Genomic DNA, 17171 nt, shown 5'->3' with positions numbered 1-17171 from the left:
CAGTTTTTAGAAGAGTTTATTTTGGAAAGCGGCACAGAAAGAGCTTCGCTGTTAAAAAATCAAACCCCAACTCTTAGAAAAGAAACCCAGTCCGTGCCGTGACCGTCGCTGAGACCCTGCCTGTCCCCGCTGCCCACCAGGCACCACTGCTCCTGGGAGAAGGGGACAGCGCGGCACAAGGGCAGCAGGGTGGGTCATGGCTGGAGCCACGCGAGGCCGCAACGTCCTCCCTGGCTGAGCCAAGCCTGTCGGCCCGTCTGCTCAGACAGGGGTGGCCAGTGTGTGCGAGAGGAGGGGGGAGAGACAGGGGAACACGGGCAGCTGCTGCGGTTGCAAAAGGGGCAAGTGCTATTTCTTGCCTCTGACTTTGGTCCAACGGGGGCACGCGAGCCAACTGGGAACCCATCCGGGGGGAACCCACGGAGCCCCGAGGCTGCTGCTGCCAGTGGGCAGATCCCAGGCACCCTGGCAGGAGCTGGGGTGGCTGCAGAGGGAGGGGGAGCAGGGCGCCAGCCTGCCGGTCCCAGGCACTTGGCTTTGCTTTGGCTACCAGAGCCAGGCAAGCCACTACAACTCTGCCAGGGGCTCCCTCCTGATACCAGGCGCACCCGAGAGCCAGCCAGGGCCCCCATGTCCCCCCAGGAGAATTGCTGCTGTCCCCAGGTCTGCCCACCCAGCACTTCTTCCAACAGAAGCATCAGCCTCACAGTCACAGGGCTGGGAGAAAGCACCCCCGGGACTTCGCTCACAGTCACTGGGAGCCCTTCAGCGGCAGCTGGGGGCCAAGCAGGGGCTGGGCAAAAGCCTTCCCTGCCCTCACAGTGGGGCCAGCAGGCCAGGGCCAAGCCACCCGTGCAGCAAACAACAAACGGAGCAGAACAAAGCAAACGGCTTAACAGTGTGCAGAGACAGACAAACAGGTGGACAGACAGCAACACCTGTGCCACGCACAGCCAGACCGCACCGCAGCGGGGAGCTCAGCTCCAGGGCCCAGCATTCCTCTCTAGGAGAGCATCCTACCTGTAGCCAGGCTCCTGCCGGCCGCCCGGGGGGCGGGCCAGGGCTGCGCTGAGCACGGACAGGGAGCCCTGAGTGTCGCTGCCTGGCAGACTCCTCAGTAAAAGGTTTAAGGCTTGTTTAGCTTGTGCAAGGAGAGAGCAAGGCTCCTGCACTGGGGAACGTGGGGCCCTCAGGGCCTCTCCTTTGCTTCGCATCTCCATGCTGCGCTAGCCCCTGAGCCGCACCAGCGCCCGCCTCCCTGCAGTAAGCGGCAGCGGGCTGCGGCTGAGCTGGGTCGGTAACAGCCCTGTGCCTGGTGCCCAGGCGAGGGTGCAGCCAGCACCTCAGGTCCTCAGCCCCAGCTAGCAAGTCTGCTGCTCCCTGTTAGCCAAGAGGAGCTCAGAGGCCATGTCCCGGCCAGAGTATCCTGGACCCGCACGAGCCCCCTCATGAAAGCCCATGGTTCTTTCACTGGTGGAGAACTTGGGGGCCAGCGGGCTCCAGCCAGCCTCATCCCCCTGTGTCCCCAGGCTGGGCATGGGGGGGTCAGCCTCCACCTCGACCTCCTCCATGTCCTTCTCTGTGTACAGCAGGACAGACTCCATCTCCAGCCCATCTTCCAGGCTCCGGTGCTTCCCGCCCCGGTGGTACCACCTGCAGGCGGAGGAGCTATGGCACGTCAGGTCAAAGGCCACTTGGTGCCGGGTCAGGTACACCTCCAGCATGTAGTAGACAGTCCAGAAGACAGTGAAGCAGCCCAGCAGCATGAGTGTCTGCAATGGGGGCGGAGAAAGCCTCGTGAGACCCCCCAAGCAGAACAGCCAGATCCCAGACCCCTGTGTCCTGCCACCCCGACCCCTGTCACGCCAGCAGGTCACAGCCGAGCCTGCTGCAGTGGTGGCTTCCCCAAAGGGAGACACAGCCCGAAGAGGGGGTCCTCAGCCCTTCTTGGCACCCCCTTTTCCAATGACTTGTGTCTGCTACACAGGGTGTGATGGGGTGGCACCGCCAGGAGGAACTGGGCCTGTGCTGGGCCTTAGGAGAACCGGTCTTGCTTCCCAGGGACCCTGGCTTGTCCAAACTGTGGCTGGCCTGAAGGCAGGAGGTTGAGGAGAAGCCTCATGTCTTCATGAGCCACAGAGCATCGCCTTCAGCCCCTGCCCAGGAGAGTGGGGCAGCGAGGACGTGAACCGGGGAAGGGGGAGAATTCCCAGGAGAACACTGAGGAGCACCGGGGAAGGTCTGGGAGCCTCTTGCCCCAATCTCCTCTCCCCTGGGGCAGCAGCCGGGTCAGGCACCAATCCTTCTGATCACTGATGTGTGGGGATGGAGCTGGTGACCCCAGGGGAAGCTGCACTCCCCTGTGCTCAGCCCCGGCCATGCAGCCCCAATCACTGCTTCCAGCCAGGCTGGGGACGTGGCACCCACCCGTCCCACCTCACCCGCCCAGTGCTACCTTGAGGGTGTTGGTGGTGATGGTGTACGGCTCCTGCTCTGGGATGTCCAGTCCCGGGGGGCACGGCAGGCAGAAGCCATTGTTCAAGTACTGCCCGCTCATGGCTTCCTCCAGCAGCCTGAAGGCAGGAGACACCTGCAGTCAGGGGCAGGGCCACCACTGCCTCCCCTCCCTGTGGGAAAGGCCCCGTGCATGCTTGCCTCTGGGGCAGGGGGGGGGTCACCCTCCCTCCCAGGGCCAGACACATCTGGCTGCTACCAGCCCCCTGCAAAGTCTATGGCAGGCCCCTGCAGGGCTCCATGCCCCATCCTGACCCTGCCTGCCAAGCCAGTTCCCCCATGCAGCTTCCCAGGCCAGGAGCTAATGTTCCCAGGGTTCAGCCTCTGCTCGCCCTTCAGATGGGATGAACCCCGGTCTCCCCTCACCCAGGGCTGGTGCTACATCCCCGGGATGCTGGGACAACCTGCCAGCCATGCCGAGCTGCAGGCTGTGCAGATACCCCACAGGGGCACTGAGCACTCCTGAGCAACTTGGTTAATGGCCCGTGCAGTCCTGGGGCTAGTGAGAGCAGTTTGGCTCAGGGGTGGCCACAGCTCCGCCGGCCTGGGGTGAGCTCCATGAGGCGCCTTTGCCCGCGGCCCCAACACCCGCATGAACCACCCCCTCCACCAGCAGCCACTGAGGAAGCAGGGCATCCAGGACACAGGTGGGTGATGGGGACAGGGCTCCCGTGAGGCCAGCAGCCTACCTCTGCCGCTGCTTCATTTCATTTGGGGTCCAGGAAGAGCCATATAGTGTCAGCTGCCACTGCTTCAGCATCCCTGCTGGCAGGGTCTTGTCCCCTGGGGAAGCAAGGTCCCGTGGTCAGGCCGAATGCTGCCAGCTGGGCCCAGGCGCTGCCTGGTGCTGCTGTTTCCCAGCCAAAGCAGAGGGCTCCTGATGGCCCAAGAGGTAGCAGGGAGCCTGCACCCAGAGCAGGCCATGGGAGGACATGCACGTGGGCACTCCTCTGCTTGGAAAGCCTGTGACTGGCTTGGGGATGGGCTCTTTGCTTTCCCTGCAATACTGCGGGCAGCGGATAGCAGGGGTCATGCACCCCCTCAGTCTCCCCCCGCCCCGCCATGAGCCCAGGGCAATGCCGGGAGGTGTCCACATCCAATATCAGAGCACAAGGCTGGAGAAACCCTGCCTGGACCCTTCTGGTCTTGAAGGAAGGGACTCACCAGTGTCCCTGATGACAAGCCTGTAGGTGCCCTGGGCCTCCTCTCCCCAGCAGCGCACTGTGGAGAAGGTCCAGTCAGCGAAGCCACTGGGGTCCCTGCAAGAGGAAAGACACAAATATGAAACCGCCACTGGTGACTGGGGTGTGACAGGCCCAGCTGCCCTGGTGCAGGGACTGGGCACCCCTGGACGATTACACAGGGCCTGGTGTGAGCCAGGGGAGACTGTGGGGCCAGAGTGAGACCCCAGGCTGTGTCTGCAGGGCAGCGACAGGGCGAGCTGCCACCAAGCCAGCGCTGCTCAAGCACACAAAGCAGCTCACAGATGCCAGCCCCGCTCCCTGGGGGCTGGGTTACAAGGAGCTCAGAGGTGGCCTGTGGCAAGGGTTACACTGGACACTGGCTGGGAACAGGGAGAGATGCATGACTGCAAACCTCACCCTCATTGCCCCAGTGCGGTGCAGGAGCCTGCTCCGCACCTGGACCCACCTCTGGCAGATCTGCGGGCTTTGCCAGGTTCTGAACTGAGCTCCCCAGGGCCAGCAGAGCAGGAGATACATGGGAGTCCCCACAGCCCAAGGAAACATCCCCCCACCCCTCCATGGGTGTGCCACTCCCATCAGCCAACCCAATGCCTGCCACGCTTACGAGTCCATGCTCCGCGTGGTCCCAATCAGCGACATGATGCCGCTGGGACAGAAGAGCCTGATCTCCAGGTTGCCACGGCGAGGATGAGTGATGGTGACCGTCACCGCCACGTGCTCCAGTGTCCTCATGCCCGACAGCTCCAGGTCAGCCAGGGTGACTGGGGAAGAGGGAAGAGGGGGCTGGCTGGGGCGTTCCCAGATGCCCAGCAGGGTGGGCAGCTTGCCGGCACTGGTGAGGCCTTCCTGCTCCTTCTCTTCCCTCCCTCCACCCTGGGCCACGAACAGAGCTTCCACCCAGCGCAGCCACCCATCGGTCAGCCCTGGGGCCTGGACGGCCTTCTCAGGCTCTGGCCAGCCCCAGGGGAAGCATAGATTTCATAGACATTAGGGCTGGAAGGGACCTCGGAAGATCGAGTCCAGCCCCCCGCTCGAAGGGCAGGAAGGTGTTCAAGAGTAAATTGGATGCTTATTCAAGCAGCTCCAAGTGTGCTGTGCCCCCAGCTCTGATGCGCAGTGACTTCATGGGAAGCTCATGCATGCCTTGCTTTTCCCACATGCACTGAGGAGCTTGGGCACCCCAGGTGCAGGAGGTGGAGCGCAGGACGTGCCGCCTGTCCCTGCAGGAAGCTGGTCCCACAGACCAGGTTTGTCTCTGGAGTAAAATCCCTTATGCCCCCAGTGCTGCACAACAGCATCACAGGAATGAGTCGGATGGTTCCTGCTGGTGGCTGTGAGGGGCAGTGAAGTCAGGAGGGCAATGGGGATGGGGTGAAGGGGCTTGGAACATGGGGCCACCACTCCAGAGGGGGCTGGCAGCAGGTGGCACGAGGGTTAGTGAACGATAGACGCCCCCCAGACACCTGGCAGCACCGCAGGCCAGGGCAATGGACCTGCCCTCTGAGACGTTAGCACGGATGCGGGGGCCATGAGAAGCTTTCCCGCACTGTCCTGTGTGCCCCTCCCCGCAGCCCTGGCTGTGGCAGCCCCTCCCTGCATGCCTCCCTGTCTGGATTAGATCCGGATTCGATGCCGTGCACGTGGGATGGGCAGCGACAGCAGAGTCCTGACTCAGAGTCTGCGAATGCCAGAGCGGGCAGGGGGCTGCCGGGAGATTCAGGGACACAAGCAACCTTTGATCTTTGGCCACCAGGAGCTAATCCTGGGCCCCATGTTGGCCGGGGGCCCCACGCACAGGGCCGACCTCAGCCCTCCCAGCCTCACTGTGCCCCAAGAACTAGGCCTTGTTTCCCCTTCCAGGCTGCGAGCAACTGGCCTAGGGAGCTAGCTGCCAAGCTGAGTCCTGACTCCCAGCCCTCACTCCAGCTGCCAGCCCATGTAGCGATGGAGCCGCCACCTCTGCAGCTGGCGAGTCCGATGTCAGGAGCTGGTGCAGCAGCTCGGTGAAGCTAGTCCTTTGGCCGCCCCCACAACCCCGACCAGGGAGCAGGGGGCAGCTACTGCTTGTCTCCAAGCTACGGGAATGAGCAGGGCCTCAACAGCTCCTGCGGGCTGCTCTCACTAATGGTGCTCATTAGTCATGAAGCCATGCGGCCACTTGTGTCTCACAACCCCCCGCTGCAGCTCCAGACACCCTTGGTGCCTAAGAGAGCAAAGGGTCGGCTCTGAGATCCCTGCGGTACCTGGGCCGCCGGCAGCCTCTTGCATTCCTTCGGCCCTGCTCCCAGAGCGCTGGCTTTTCCCAGCTGCCTGTTTGTGATGCTGCTCCCGGCCGCACAATTCCTTTTAGGGCAAATGCGTGCAGAGCTGGCCGGGCTGTTCCTCCCCTCGCCATGAACTTGGAGCTCTGAGCGAGACATGAACAAGCTCGACTCCACTGACAAACCCGGCCCCGGCGCTGTGCAGGCCTTGGGGCACCGCCCCTGGGGCTGTAACGCTGAGCTCCTTACTCAACTGCTGCCACCCGGGAGAGACCCTCGGACCAGCTTCTCCAGCCCTGCCCCTTGCTGGTCCAGGCAGCATGAGGCTATGCAACCCAAGGTTGGCACCACGGGCCTGGAGATGGCAGAGCCCTGGGCTCATCCCTGGGTCGGAGGGCAATCCCTCAGCCTGCTTGTGCCGCCCCACATAGGTACTGTGGGCTAAACGCAGGAGGCCCAGGGTCAATCGGGGGTCCTGAGGCCTCAGCGGCAGCCTTCCATGGACTCCCACCAGGGCTAGCAATGGGGGTCATCTTGCAGGGGCAGGGAGCAGCAGTGCTGGTGCCCACGTGGTGCAGTGATGCAGGCAGTGAGGGCAACTCCCCTGGGACAAAGGCAGCTTGTTCTGAAGGGCACGGGGCAATGGAGCCCCACCAGCCCCGGGCTGGCCTGCACCATGCCAGCTCCTTTTCCTTGCCAGGCTCCCCCCAGTAGCGGCTCGGAGAGACGCCTTGTTTGTGCGGACAGGACAGCCAAGTCAGGAGCTGTAGCATTACCTAACATGGTCAAAGCCGCCGAGCGAGCTGGACTGGCTATGGCCCAGCGCCCCACGGCTGGGAGCACTCACTCCCCTCTCTGGTTTCCCAAAGACATCCGTTCATTAGCCTTATCGTGTGCCGGGAGAGGGAGCAGATCAACAAGCGGAACGGTCCCTCTGGAGGCAGCAGTAACCCAGGGGAAGAGGGAAGGATCAGGACACTTAACTCCCTCATTCCCAGACTGAAACGCTCCTGGGCCTGCCCTGAGCCAGCCTGGCTAGCTGCCCTGTGCTGCCTGTAGCTCCAGCGGTGCTGCCCCTGCCTAGCTCACCTGCCGTTGCTACCCCTCCTTGTCCTGGCCTGTCTCCAGCATGGCCCCTGCTCCTGTCCCTGGTGTGTCTGGAGCTGCCGCACATGATCCCCCTCCAGTGCAGCCTGCAGCCAATGCCCCTGTCTCGAGGCCAAGCAGCAGCCTCCTCCAAAGGCAGCACAAGTCTGGTCTGGTCTGCTTTAACCGTGCAGGCTCTGCGGTAGCCAGAGATCCCCTCTTCCCTGGGGCTCCCGGCTACCCCCTGCTCTCTTGGCCTATGGGACTGGAGGAAGAGGCCCCTCACCTGCAGACCACACAGGACCTCTTTGAAGGCCCTGCTCAGGACAACAGTGATGTGGCTGCAGTCAGCTGTGCTCCCCACTTCCCTCTTCCTGGCTCTGCCCCTCCCAAGCTCCTTGCAGACTGGTGCCCAGCAGGCAGGGTGGGGAGGGACTCGGAGGCTCCAGGGCAGGTGCCCCATGAGTCTGGAGGCCCTGCGTCTCAAAGCCACCGTGCCCACAGAAAGGGCTGCACAGAGAGCCGGGCAACACTCACCGTTCCAGGAGACCTCGAGCCTCTGTGGGAGGATGGGGATGGCCTTGCCCTCCCTGAGCATGGGGCTGACGTACGACGCTAAGTACGGGACGGACTCCCAGATCTGTGAAAGGAAGCGGGGGCATGTGTGGGTTCCACCCTGGGTTGTGCTCGCTCCGACCCTTCAGCCTCAGGCACGAGCCTCTGAGCCTGGGTCTCGCTCAGACCAGCCTTATCACTGATGCCCCCATTGCAGGCCTCCGTATCCTTGCTGTTAAGCACTTTGCAGCAGCTTGGTGAGCAGCGGCAGCCTATTGATGTGGGGACTTATATGTGGGGCCTGGGAGTGAGGTGTCACACCCTGGGATGCTGAGAAAAGCCCTGAGTGTGAGGCTAGAGCAGCAGAGGCCAGGTGAAGGGAAGTGGTACCAACCCGCCTGGCAGAGGCGGCCAGAGCTTGTCCCAGAGCAGAGGGAATGCGGCGGAGGGTGGGGAGGAAGCTGAAGGGACTGGACTCAGGCCTCACAGTGAATCAGTGGCAGAGCTGGGCACAGGACCTAGAAGTCAGGACTCCCCACTGCTGCTCCAAGCTCCACAGCCCCATCGTGGCTCTCCTAGCCCCGCTGCTGCCTGCAGAGACCACTGCATCCCCCTGCTCAGGCACTCGGTGCTGCCTGCCATGGGAGGAGGGGCAGGCGCTGCTGCCTCCGCATGCTGCTGCCACGCCTCCCGGGGCCATGAATCAAACCTGTCGGGTCCCATAAACAAGGCTCCGGCCATGGCTATATATAGTGCTCTGAGGATGCAGGTTAGCCAGCTCTGCTGTAGGGCTCATTACCTCATCCCCCAAGCAGCCTCCTTGCGGGGGCTGCCCACCCGGGTGCAAAGGCCTTGGCTACCCTAGAAGGTGACCCCCGACCCCGGAGCCCGTGGGAGAGGAGCTCGGCAAGGTCTGGCAAAGCAGGGGCTGCAGGGCAGGGTGTATGGGGCTAGCTGAACTCCCTGCCATGGCTGCACTGTTGTCACTGCGTGCTTGGCACTGCCAGGCTGCAGGCCCCCGGGGACCTGAGGTCAGGCTGGGGCTTCCCTTCTCAGGCTCTGCAGCCGGGAGGGAGGGAGCGACTCTGCTGGTGGAAGTCAGAAGCACGGCGCAGCCAGCCCGTGCTCTGGGCCATGCTGCGGGGGGTAGTCGGGCACGGGAGCCCTGCCTTTCTGGGTCTGCCCTGAAGGAGCAGCCAGGGCCCCCCCAGCACTGTCTCTCTGGGAGGCCATATGGAGCAGCCCTGCGGGGGGGCCGGAGCTGTGAATTACCTTGGCAGCATTGACCAGCCTCCAGGCGTTGAGCAAGCCGAAGCCATGCTGGTGGCTGTGACTGAAGCCGGCCTGGTTGGTGTCCCAGACGGCATGATGATCTTCGTACTGCAAGACAACCGAGGGGCCATGTCACCTTGGAGAGGCTGACCTGGTGTGGGGGGCACACGTCTCTCCCATGCATGGCCAAGTCAGGTAGCTGCCTGACTGCGCACAGGGACAGGGCACTGGGATGTACCCTCCCCGCCACCTCTTGCCAGCTCCCTGCAGTGGGCTCGCACAGATACCAGCCAGCCTGGCCCAGCAAAACCCCCCGCCTGAGCTGCAGATGGGTGGAGGGTGAGTAACACGAATGTGGCACAGTCAGGATTCCCCACGACCGTGTCCAAGGAGAACAAGCTGCACCCAGGGCAGCGCTGCCTCTGTTCTGAAACACCACAACTGGTGCCCGGTGCCCTCAGTTCCCGCAGCCCGCAGGGAGGCAAGAGGCCTTATTTGAAAGGAAGAACTAAAGCCTCTGAAACCCGCAGGCGGATCAGGTCTGGTTCCCATTACTGGTCAGGCCTGGCACTTTGGAAGTGGCTGCTTCCAACTGTGGAAAAAATCGCTGCCTGTCAAAGCAAGTTTTATCTTGCCGCATAACATAAACCGGGGGGTGCACACACAGGCACCCCCACGTACAAAGAAACCCTGTCCGTGCGCCACATCCCAGTGCCTCGTTCAGCGCCTGCTGCTTCCTCCTGCAGCCCAGGCCACACTGGAGGCAGCAGGGGCTGCCCCGGATCAGGGACTGTAAGGATTGTGTTCAGTGGGAGCTCTGCCCCCTCTGCTTCAGGCCCCTGGTAGTAGTAAGCAGCCAAGGGCTTCCTGGGCCTTCCTGCTTTCCCATGGCAAAGTCACCCTCCTGGCCTGTGCTGCCCCAGGTCGCAGCCTAGCGGTGCTCTGGCTCTGTCAGACCCAAAGCTGCCTTGGACAAACACCCCGCCAGTCATCCTGGCGGACCAGACTGCTGCCTGCCTCCTGCACATTCCCGGTGGGACCCAGGGCAGGTCAGGAACATGGAGAAGTGGAGGGGGCAGAACAGCCACCCTGAGCTCCCCACAGCCCCAGCCAGAGAAGAAGCCTCCCTTGCAGGGCTGTCTGCTCACCTTTGTGGCTGTGAAGACAATGATGTGCTGGACATCCCGCCAGGTGAGGCAGGGTCGCACCTGGAGCATCAAGGCGATCATGCCAGCTGCCAGTGGGGCAGCAGCCGATGTGCCTGTGTGGCCCTCCGTGCAGCCCGTGCCCTTCTTCAAGTCCCAGTCTGTTGTCACCTTTGAAAAGAAAAGAGACATTGCCTGTCAGATGCCTCAGTCCTCACAGTGCCCCGGAGGGCTGGGCTGCTATAGCTGTTCTGATGGAAGGGGCACATGCTGCCTACCCTAGGCAGGGAGGTATGGCTGAGGAGCAGCTCATCCCATTGCATGCCACCAAGCCTGCCGGCATTGCTGAGAACACGGCCCCCAGCCTCCCAGCTCAGGTTTGGTGCCTTCCCTGGGCCCCAAGAAGGCTGAAGCTGATGGGGCAGCAGCCGTGCAGGGCCAGGGGTTGGGAAGCTCCATGCAGGGACATCAGGGTAGGACTCACAGCAGGAAGCCCCAGCTGGAATCCAGGGATCCCCTGGGGGAATGAGCCCTCCCCCGGCCCCCAGCACTGCAGCATGGTTCTCCCCTCCTTCCCTACCCCAGGAAAAGCATCCAGGGACATTTTGGGGCCTGGCAACAGCAGCCTCCCCTCCCAACAGCAGGGCCAAGAGCACGTCTGTCTCCAGAAAGCACCTATCAGCCACTGTCAGCTTGTCTCCAGAGTCGTGGGGAGAGCAGCAGAGCTGGGAACAGCACCCAGCATCCCAGCTCCAGTCTTTGGGCCTTAACTCCCCATCCCCAGCACAGGGCCGGGCTTCCCAGGGCTTTGTGAGGTAGAGCAGTGAACCCTCCACACCAGGAGCAGGGGCTTTGGCTACGGGCCAGCAGGACCGTCCTCTGCACCAAGCCATACCCACGGCTATGCCCTCAGGGCCCAGGAGAAGTCAGACGGGCTCAGAGCATGTGGCACATGTCTGCAGAGGACAGATGCCAGGCAGACACTCGCCCGGCGCACTGCGTTTAGGGAGAGCACAGCCCTGCCCTGGCCCTTAGAGCGGCAAAGCCGAGCACCTCACAGCCAACGTATGGTACAGCGCGCCAGGCCCAGGACGCAGTGGCTTCCCTGCTCACCTGGCTGCCTCTTGTCCCGCACTGAGCACCGTGGGGCCCTCCAGCATGGGCAGCCGGACTCTGGGGCAGGGGCTGCATGCAGGAACAGAGCAGCAGCTGATGGCATGGCAGGGGGGATGGTGTGCTCCTCCAGCAGCCCCCCACCCCCTCCCAGTCACCAGGGAACTCCACATGGCCGAGCTCTATGGGGGCAAGCGCTCTTGCTGACGCTGGCAGGACCGCTCACGCTTGTAGCCAGACAGGCCTAAGTGCCGTCGCAATCGGCACCTTCCACGGGGGCTGGGGAGGAGCTGCCGTGCACTTGACACGACTACGCCTGCACTCAAGCGTCAAGTTTTCTCAGATGCCTTTCGTGAGTGCTCTGCTAACAGGGACCAAGACAGCCACAGTCAGTCATTTGTCGAGAGGGGAAGTACACGCAGCTGCCAGCCAGGAGAGCAATAAACCAGTCGTAGCGTGGGAGATAATCAAGCTATCAGGCCACATTGTGCTTTTAGACCCCCCAAGGTAATTCTGAATGAGTGCCATGGCAGGCCAGAGATTTACTCTGGCTTCAAAGCAGTGTAACTAGGTCAAGTTTGGCCTTAGTGTCTGCTTAGACGAAATGCAACAGGGGAGCCTTAGGGAAGCCATCAGAAAAGTCTCGTGAAAGGGCATGATTCTGCTCTTCTTCCTACCAGGAAACAGCTTTAATTGAAACCCAGTTCAAGCCCGCTGCAAACTGGCATGCACGTTCATCTCTCTGCTCACAGCAGGCTCTCCCTTGCCAAGAACCAGAGCCTCTTTGCTGGCTTTTATGTTGTGCTCAAGCCCGTGTTGTCAGCTGTTTAACAGCTGCAGCTTGCACTCAGAGGCTGCGCATTATCCCAGAAACCCTGGGCAGCAGCACACATTTTGGTAGGAAATGCGCATCGCGCCAGGGACCGTATTAAATTCTTCCCATTAAGGAAACCGGAGAACATTTATAGCCTGAACAAGAGTAGAGATGGCTGCTGTAAGCATTAACTCCGTCTTGACTGAGGGATAATTAAAAGGCATTTGCAAAGCAGGAGAATGCACTCCCGGTACAGGGATGTGTCTGGCTCAGCTGAGATGCCAGCTGCCTGCACTGCTGAGTGGGGTATTGCAAAGGGTGAAGGGGTCTGTCATGCCTGGGCCAGGTGAGGCATCTACCTCAGGCCTGTGGGCAGAAGTGCAACACTTGTAGTAGCCTCCTGTGAGCCAGTTCCTGAGGGAGAAAGGGCATTCGAGTCCTCCCCAGAGAGGGTGCAGACCTCAGGCTGGATGGAACCTGAACAGGCAAAAGAAGAGCTGCCCTCTGCTCCAGGGTGGCAAGTCCAGCCAAGCCCCGAGCTGGGGGAGTCTCCTCTTCCCTTGCGCCCATGGGGTGCAAACCAGCTGCCTTCGTATAAGTTATTTGCAAAGGGAAACTTAAGCTCTGTTACTGGTTGCATTTCCTTTGCAGGAGTCTTAGTCTAACCTATTCCTTGGATGGGCATCTGGGCTTTCTCAGGGAAGAACCGCAGAACCCAAGAGCAAAGGGCTGGCAGGGCCCTTGTGGTCACCCCATCCAGCTGCCCGCTCCAGGCAGGACCAGCTCTTTCTGAAGCCCCCTAGATAAGCATATGTCTACTTTGGCCTGCTCTTGTAAACTCCAGGAATGACCCAAACTAGATGATTTCCTGTGCCAGCCCTCAGAATCATCAGGACAAAAACACACCTGGGGGGTCTGAGACCTGCTGATTTGTGGCCACACTAGCTGGGAGGGGCACAAATTTGTGCTCTTAGCCCCATCTCCCCCAGTCCATTCTGGGTGCAGCAGGAAGAGAAGGAAGCCTGAGCCCCAGGGGAGGGGGAAGGGGTCATGGCTCTGTCCATCCTACACGTACTATAGTTTTGAACTGCCCCGGAGTGCTCTCTCCCTTCCCGTCTTCCTGCGTGTGGGAAAGCAGCAGCTTGCAAAAACAACCGCCTGTGCCCGCTGAGCACAGCATGGCTGGAGCCAGCGCAACCCAGGAGCGGTGCCAGCAGTGTCCGCAGCAGCACGTTCTCTTGGAAGCCTGCACTGCCAACCGCCGGCCCCCATGCTGTGCCTGTGAGCGATGTCTGCTCCTGTTCTGCAGTGAGACGACTAGGATCCCAGCCCTGCCCCGGAGAGCGGCTTAACCACGGCCAAATTGTGCATGCTCTCTGCTAACGAGACACCGCATCTCTCTCTCGCTCTGGCTCCAGGAAGCTGCTTCAGACAGAAGACTACACAGGAGCGTGACCTGCTCTGCCTAGCTCTCCCCCACTCCCATGTGGTAGGTGTTTCCCTTCCCAATGCAAACCTAGGTCCACAGTACCATGGAGGAGTCAGAGATAAGTTTCCATGTGCTACTGGCTGTGTTGGGGTGGGGTGGGGTGGGGTGGGGAGGACATGCTGGGACGAGAAGAGGCCTGGTCCAAGCCTGTGACACCAGGCACTGTGCTCAATTCATGTCCCCCTGGACACATGGGAAGAGGGTGGCAGTGCAAGAGTGCCTGCCCCCTGCCCCAGGGATTTCTGGGTGGCAGGATCTGACACCCATGCTGGACTCACCTCCCCAGCACAGCGCTGACCCGTGATCCATGAGGACCCCAGTCCCTGGAAGCAGAGCTTCTGCCTGCTCACGCAGCACAGATGCAGGAGCTGGCTTTCCAGCACACTGAGGTCGTCAGCCAGGATAGCAAGGCCGTGCACAGTGCTGGGGACCTCCTGGGAGCTGGCTGCCAAGATGGGCTACGGGAGGCACAGAACGTTGCATGCGCCAGGGAGAACGAGAGCCCGCAGCCGCCCAGTCTGGGAGGCAGGCACATCCTCATCTGTGCCCTCTGCTACCAAGTGGGCCCCCCTGAAAAGATCAGTAATGCACCGGGGGTGAGGAAGGGGGCAGGACAGCTGCTGTTGCAAGTAGCCCAGCTCAGCTCGTCACCAATGCAGACTTTCCCAGCGTCCCTGGGCACAGGTCCCACAGACAGGAGACCAGCACAGCATGTTAGAGCAGAGCCTGGGGACACTGGAAGGGGAAGGACCCTGCTTCTGAGCTGCCCCTTTGGAGCTGGGGGCAGAGGAGGGGCTCGTTGCACCAGTGTCAGTCTCATGGCCCTCCAGAGCCTGGCTCTGCACCTCTGAGCACTGGGGCAGTGCCATGGGGCATGGGCCTGCGAGGGCACCTGTCCCATGGGTGTGCCAGCCCAAATTGAGGAATGTACCATGTCTGAGCCCACCTGGGGAAGTGGCCCCGAGCCAACGAGTCCCAGCTGGGGACTGGGCCTTGCTGTCCCCTGACCCTGGCAGGGTTCAGCTCTGGGACATTTTGTTGACAAGATGTTCTTTGGCAGAAAGAAGTGGATAAAAATATTTCTCAGCCCCGCTGGGAGGCTGAGCCGGACTGCGGGGAGCAGGACATGGTTAGGCAGCTCTGAGCCGGCTGCTGTCTCTGCCCTGCCCCCAGGCAGCGATGGTGCAGAGCAGTCCCAGGGTCTGGGCAGGGGGGGGCAGGACTTGGCTCCAGCTGCACCAGGCAGTAACTGGGCTGGGGTCATTTGCTCCCCTGGGAAGGCACGAAACTAGTCCAGGGGGTTCTAGGTTAGACGACTGATGCCAGGGACGGCAGGGAGCCAGCAGGGAGGGCGCAGTAGCAAGGCCACCAGCCTGGCTCCAGGAGGAAAGTCTCTGCTCACCCGGAGACCGAAACAGGTAATGGTTAGGCCCTAAACCCAGCGTGGCCAGGAGCATCTGCCGGGGCAGGGGCAGGGCCAGGGCCCTCAGACTCCAATGCTGAGACACTCATCCCAAGGAGATGAAGCAGCCCACCGGCTGGGGTGACTTATGGGGGACGCTGGCATTGAGGCAGCCCTGGGATTCCCCGGCTTTGTCTCCAGGAGGCAGCGGCACCAGTGCAGACAATGCTGATGTTCTGGGCAAAACCCGCCAGGAGGGAGAGGGCTCCACAGGAAGTCTCCAGCAAGGAGCCCCTGGCTGCATGGAGGAAGAGCGGGGACCCCAGCAGCACTTTGGGCACCTTCCTTTAGACCAAACCTCTGACAGGGTCTGTGCTGGGGCCCTACTGACCCAGGCCCGGGACAGCGAGTGGGAAAGGCTGCCCGGCGCGTTACTCACAATGCTCCGCATCAACTTGTCGCCGCCACTGAAGGTGACGGCCAGCATGGAGGCGCACTCCTCGGCGTAGAATGGCATGAAGCCCATCTCGTCCACTGCGCCTGGCGGAGCAGAGGGCATGGGTCAGAGGCGGTCCCTTCCCTCCCAGTGGCATGTTTTGCCCTTCTCGTAGCCACGGCTGGGCTTCCCATGCAGGGGCAGGGGGCAGCAAGACCCCACGTATTCAGCAGAGGCCTCACTGCAAAACGGCCCCTATGGGGAAGCCCCACAGGGCCAAGCGAATGCTAGGGGCATGAGATGGCCTGGAGTCAGTGTCCCCAAACAGTGATGGTGAGGAGGGGAGCAGAGCAGGGCCTTTTCTGTGCAACCCTCACTTTCAGGGACACATCGGCCAGAGAGGACCAGGGGCCATTCCTGAGCCACTCACCATCACTCTCCTCCTCTGCGCCTGGCAGGAAGGAACCTGCTGCAGAAACCTTTTTATCACAGCCTTTGCTCAACACATGGGTTGCTATGATGGGCCTTAGTGAGAGGCAGAACGGGCTCCTGACCAGAGCCCAGGGCCAGGATTTGGGAGGCCCGGCCCATGCTCCTGGTTCTGCATGCACGGGCCTATGATTTCAGGCCCGTCACACTCCCCTTTGGTCTCCGTTTCTCTAGCTATAAACTCCTGGAAAAGAACACCCCCATGAATGCAGAGATTTGTGGATGTTGCTGCCATCCTAAGTGCCATTGTGCATCCACCCTCTCATTCATCCACTGCCTGTGCACACCACACATGACATGGGGGCTTCCTAGTGCCACCTTGATAGGGCACGTGCAAAGGCTGCTGTGCACCCCCTCTGCACTGCAGCTGCCAGCTGGGTGGGGTGCTGTCCCTACTAGGGGTCCCAGGAGCAGCCCCTGACCAAACCGCATGGTGCCCATGTCAGAACAGGGCCCTGCAACCCACGGGGCAAGGATTCTGGGACACTGATTGTGTTCTCATCCTAATTGGCAAAATGCCAGCAGATGACACAGAGCAGAGCTGCTGTCACTGGCAGCACTTCTGGCTTCCTGGCCACATTTCCTTAATGACGTGGCTGTCTCAGCCTCCAGCCCCTCACACTCGCTAATCTGCCTCCACCACCAGGACGTAGGTCAGGTGCCCCGGAGGTATGTGACAGGGCAGGTGCAGGCTCACATGTCCTGCCCGTCTGAGCATTAAGGCTGGCAGGAGCCCTTTGCTCCTGGACCTGCACTCTGCCCATTCTCCTGGGCTGCCTCTTCGTCAATTCATTCTCTCCCAATTTCTTTGCACCCAGGGCAGAGCCAAATCAGGACCTGACAGGGGCAGTTTCAATGCAGCAGAACCAGGGAGGGTGACGTGGGGAACAGATCATCAATCCTGTATGCAGCAGAGTCATCTATGGTTTCCATGTGACCTCTCTTCCTTGGGCTCCCCAACCCTCCCACCACTGCACCACATGTGCACAGCCTGCGTCCTCTGCGTGCCATGCAGGCTCTGGGTCTTCCTGAGCTACCGCGTGTGGAGTCTCATGAGGGTGTAAGTCAAGCTACTCCCTCCTGCAGACCATGTTCCGTGGGAGGTCAAGCTCTCACCCAGCTCAGACTGAGACAACTTAGATGCACAAAGATCGTGGCCTGTCCTAGACGGGGCCTGCAGAGGCTGGGGGCCAGGGTGATTCTCAAATAGACGGGGCCTGCAGAGGCTGGGGGCCAGGGGGATTCTCAGGCAGCTGCTTGGAGCAGTCAGCATGGTGCTGACTTAGCCAGTGCTCAGTGCCACCCAGGCTGGCTTCTTGTGATGATCCAGGACCTGAGCTCGGGGGCAAATCCCTGCATGAGCCCTCCCAGCCTTCTGGCCCAGAAACTT

General features: G+C 61.5%; 1 protein-coding gene across 1 annotated transcript in view; it reads right to left on the bottom strand.

Annotated features, from left to right (window-relative positions):
• Nucleotides 1-17171, bottom strand: part of PCSK7 (proprotein convertase subtilisin/kexin type 7) — a 22709-nt gene continuing 5538 nt past the window's right edge. Inside the window, exons 7-15 of the mRNA XM_006030325.3 lie at nt 15296-15396; nt 10042-10209; nt 8894-9001; nt 7604-7706; nt 4324-4480; nt 3679-3773; nt 3204-3297; nt 2456-2573; nt 1-1772 (exon numbers count right to left, since the gene is read on the bottom strand). Coding sequence (XP_006030387.1) covers nt 1362-1772; nt 2456-2573; nt 3204-3297; nt 3679-3773; nt 4324-4480; nt 7604-7706; nt 8894-9001; nt 10042-10209; nt 15296-15396 — 1355 coding nt within the window. The 3' untranslated portion in view covers nt 1-1361. The remainder of the gene's footprint in view (nt 1773-2455; nt 2574-3203; nt 3298-3678; nt 3774-4323; nt 4481-7603; nt 7707-8893; nt 9002-10041; nt 10210-15295; nt 15397-17171) is intronic.

Source organism: Alligator sinensis, unplaced genomic scaffold (assembly GCF_000455745.1).
Source record: "Alligator sinensis unplaced genomic scaffold, ASM45574v1 scaffold1626_1, whole genome shotgun sequence".
Classification (NCBI taxonomy): domain Eukaryota; kingdom Metazoa; phylum Chordata; order Crocodylia; family Alligatoridae; genus Alligator; species Alligator sinensis.
The sequence above is the reverse complement of the archived record's forward strand: the minus strand, read 5'-3'. Positions and strand labels throughout refer to the sequence as shown.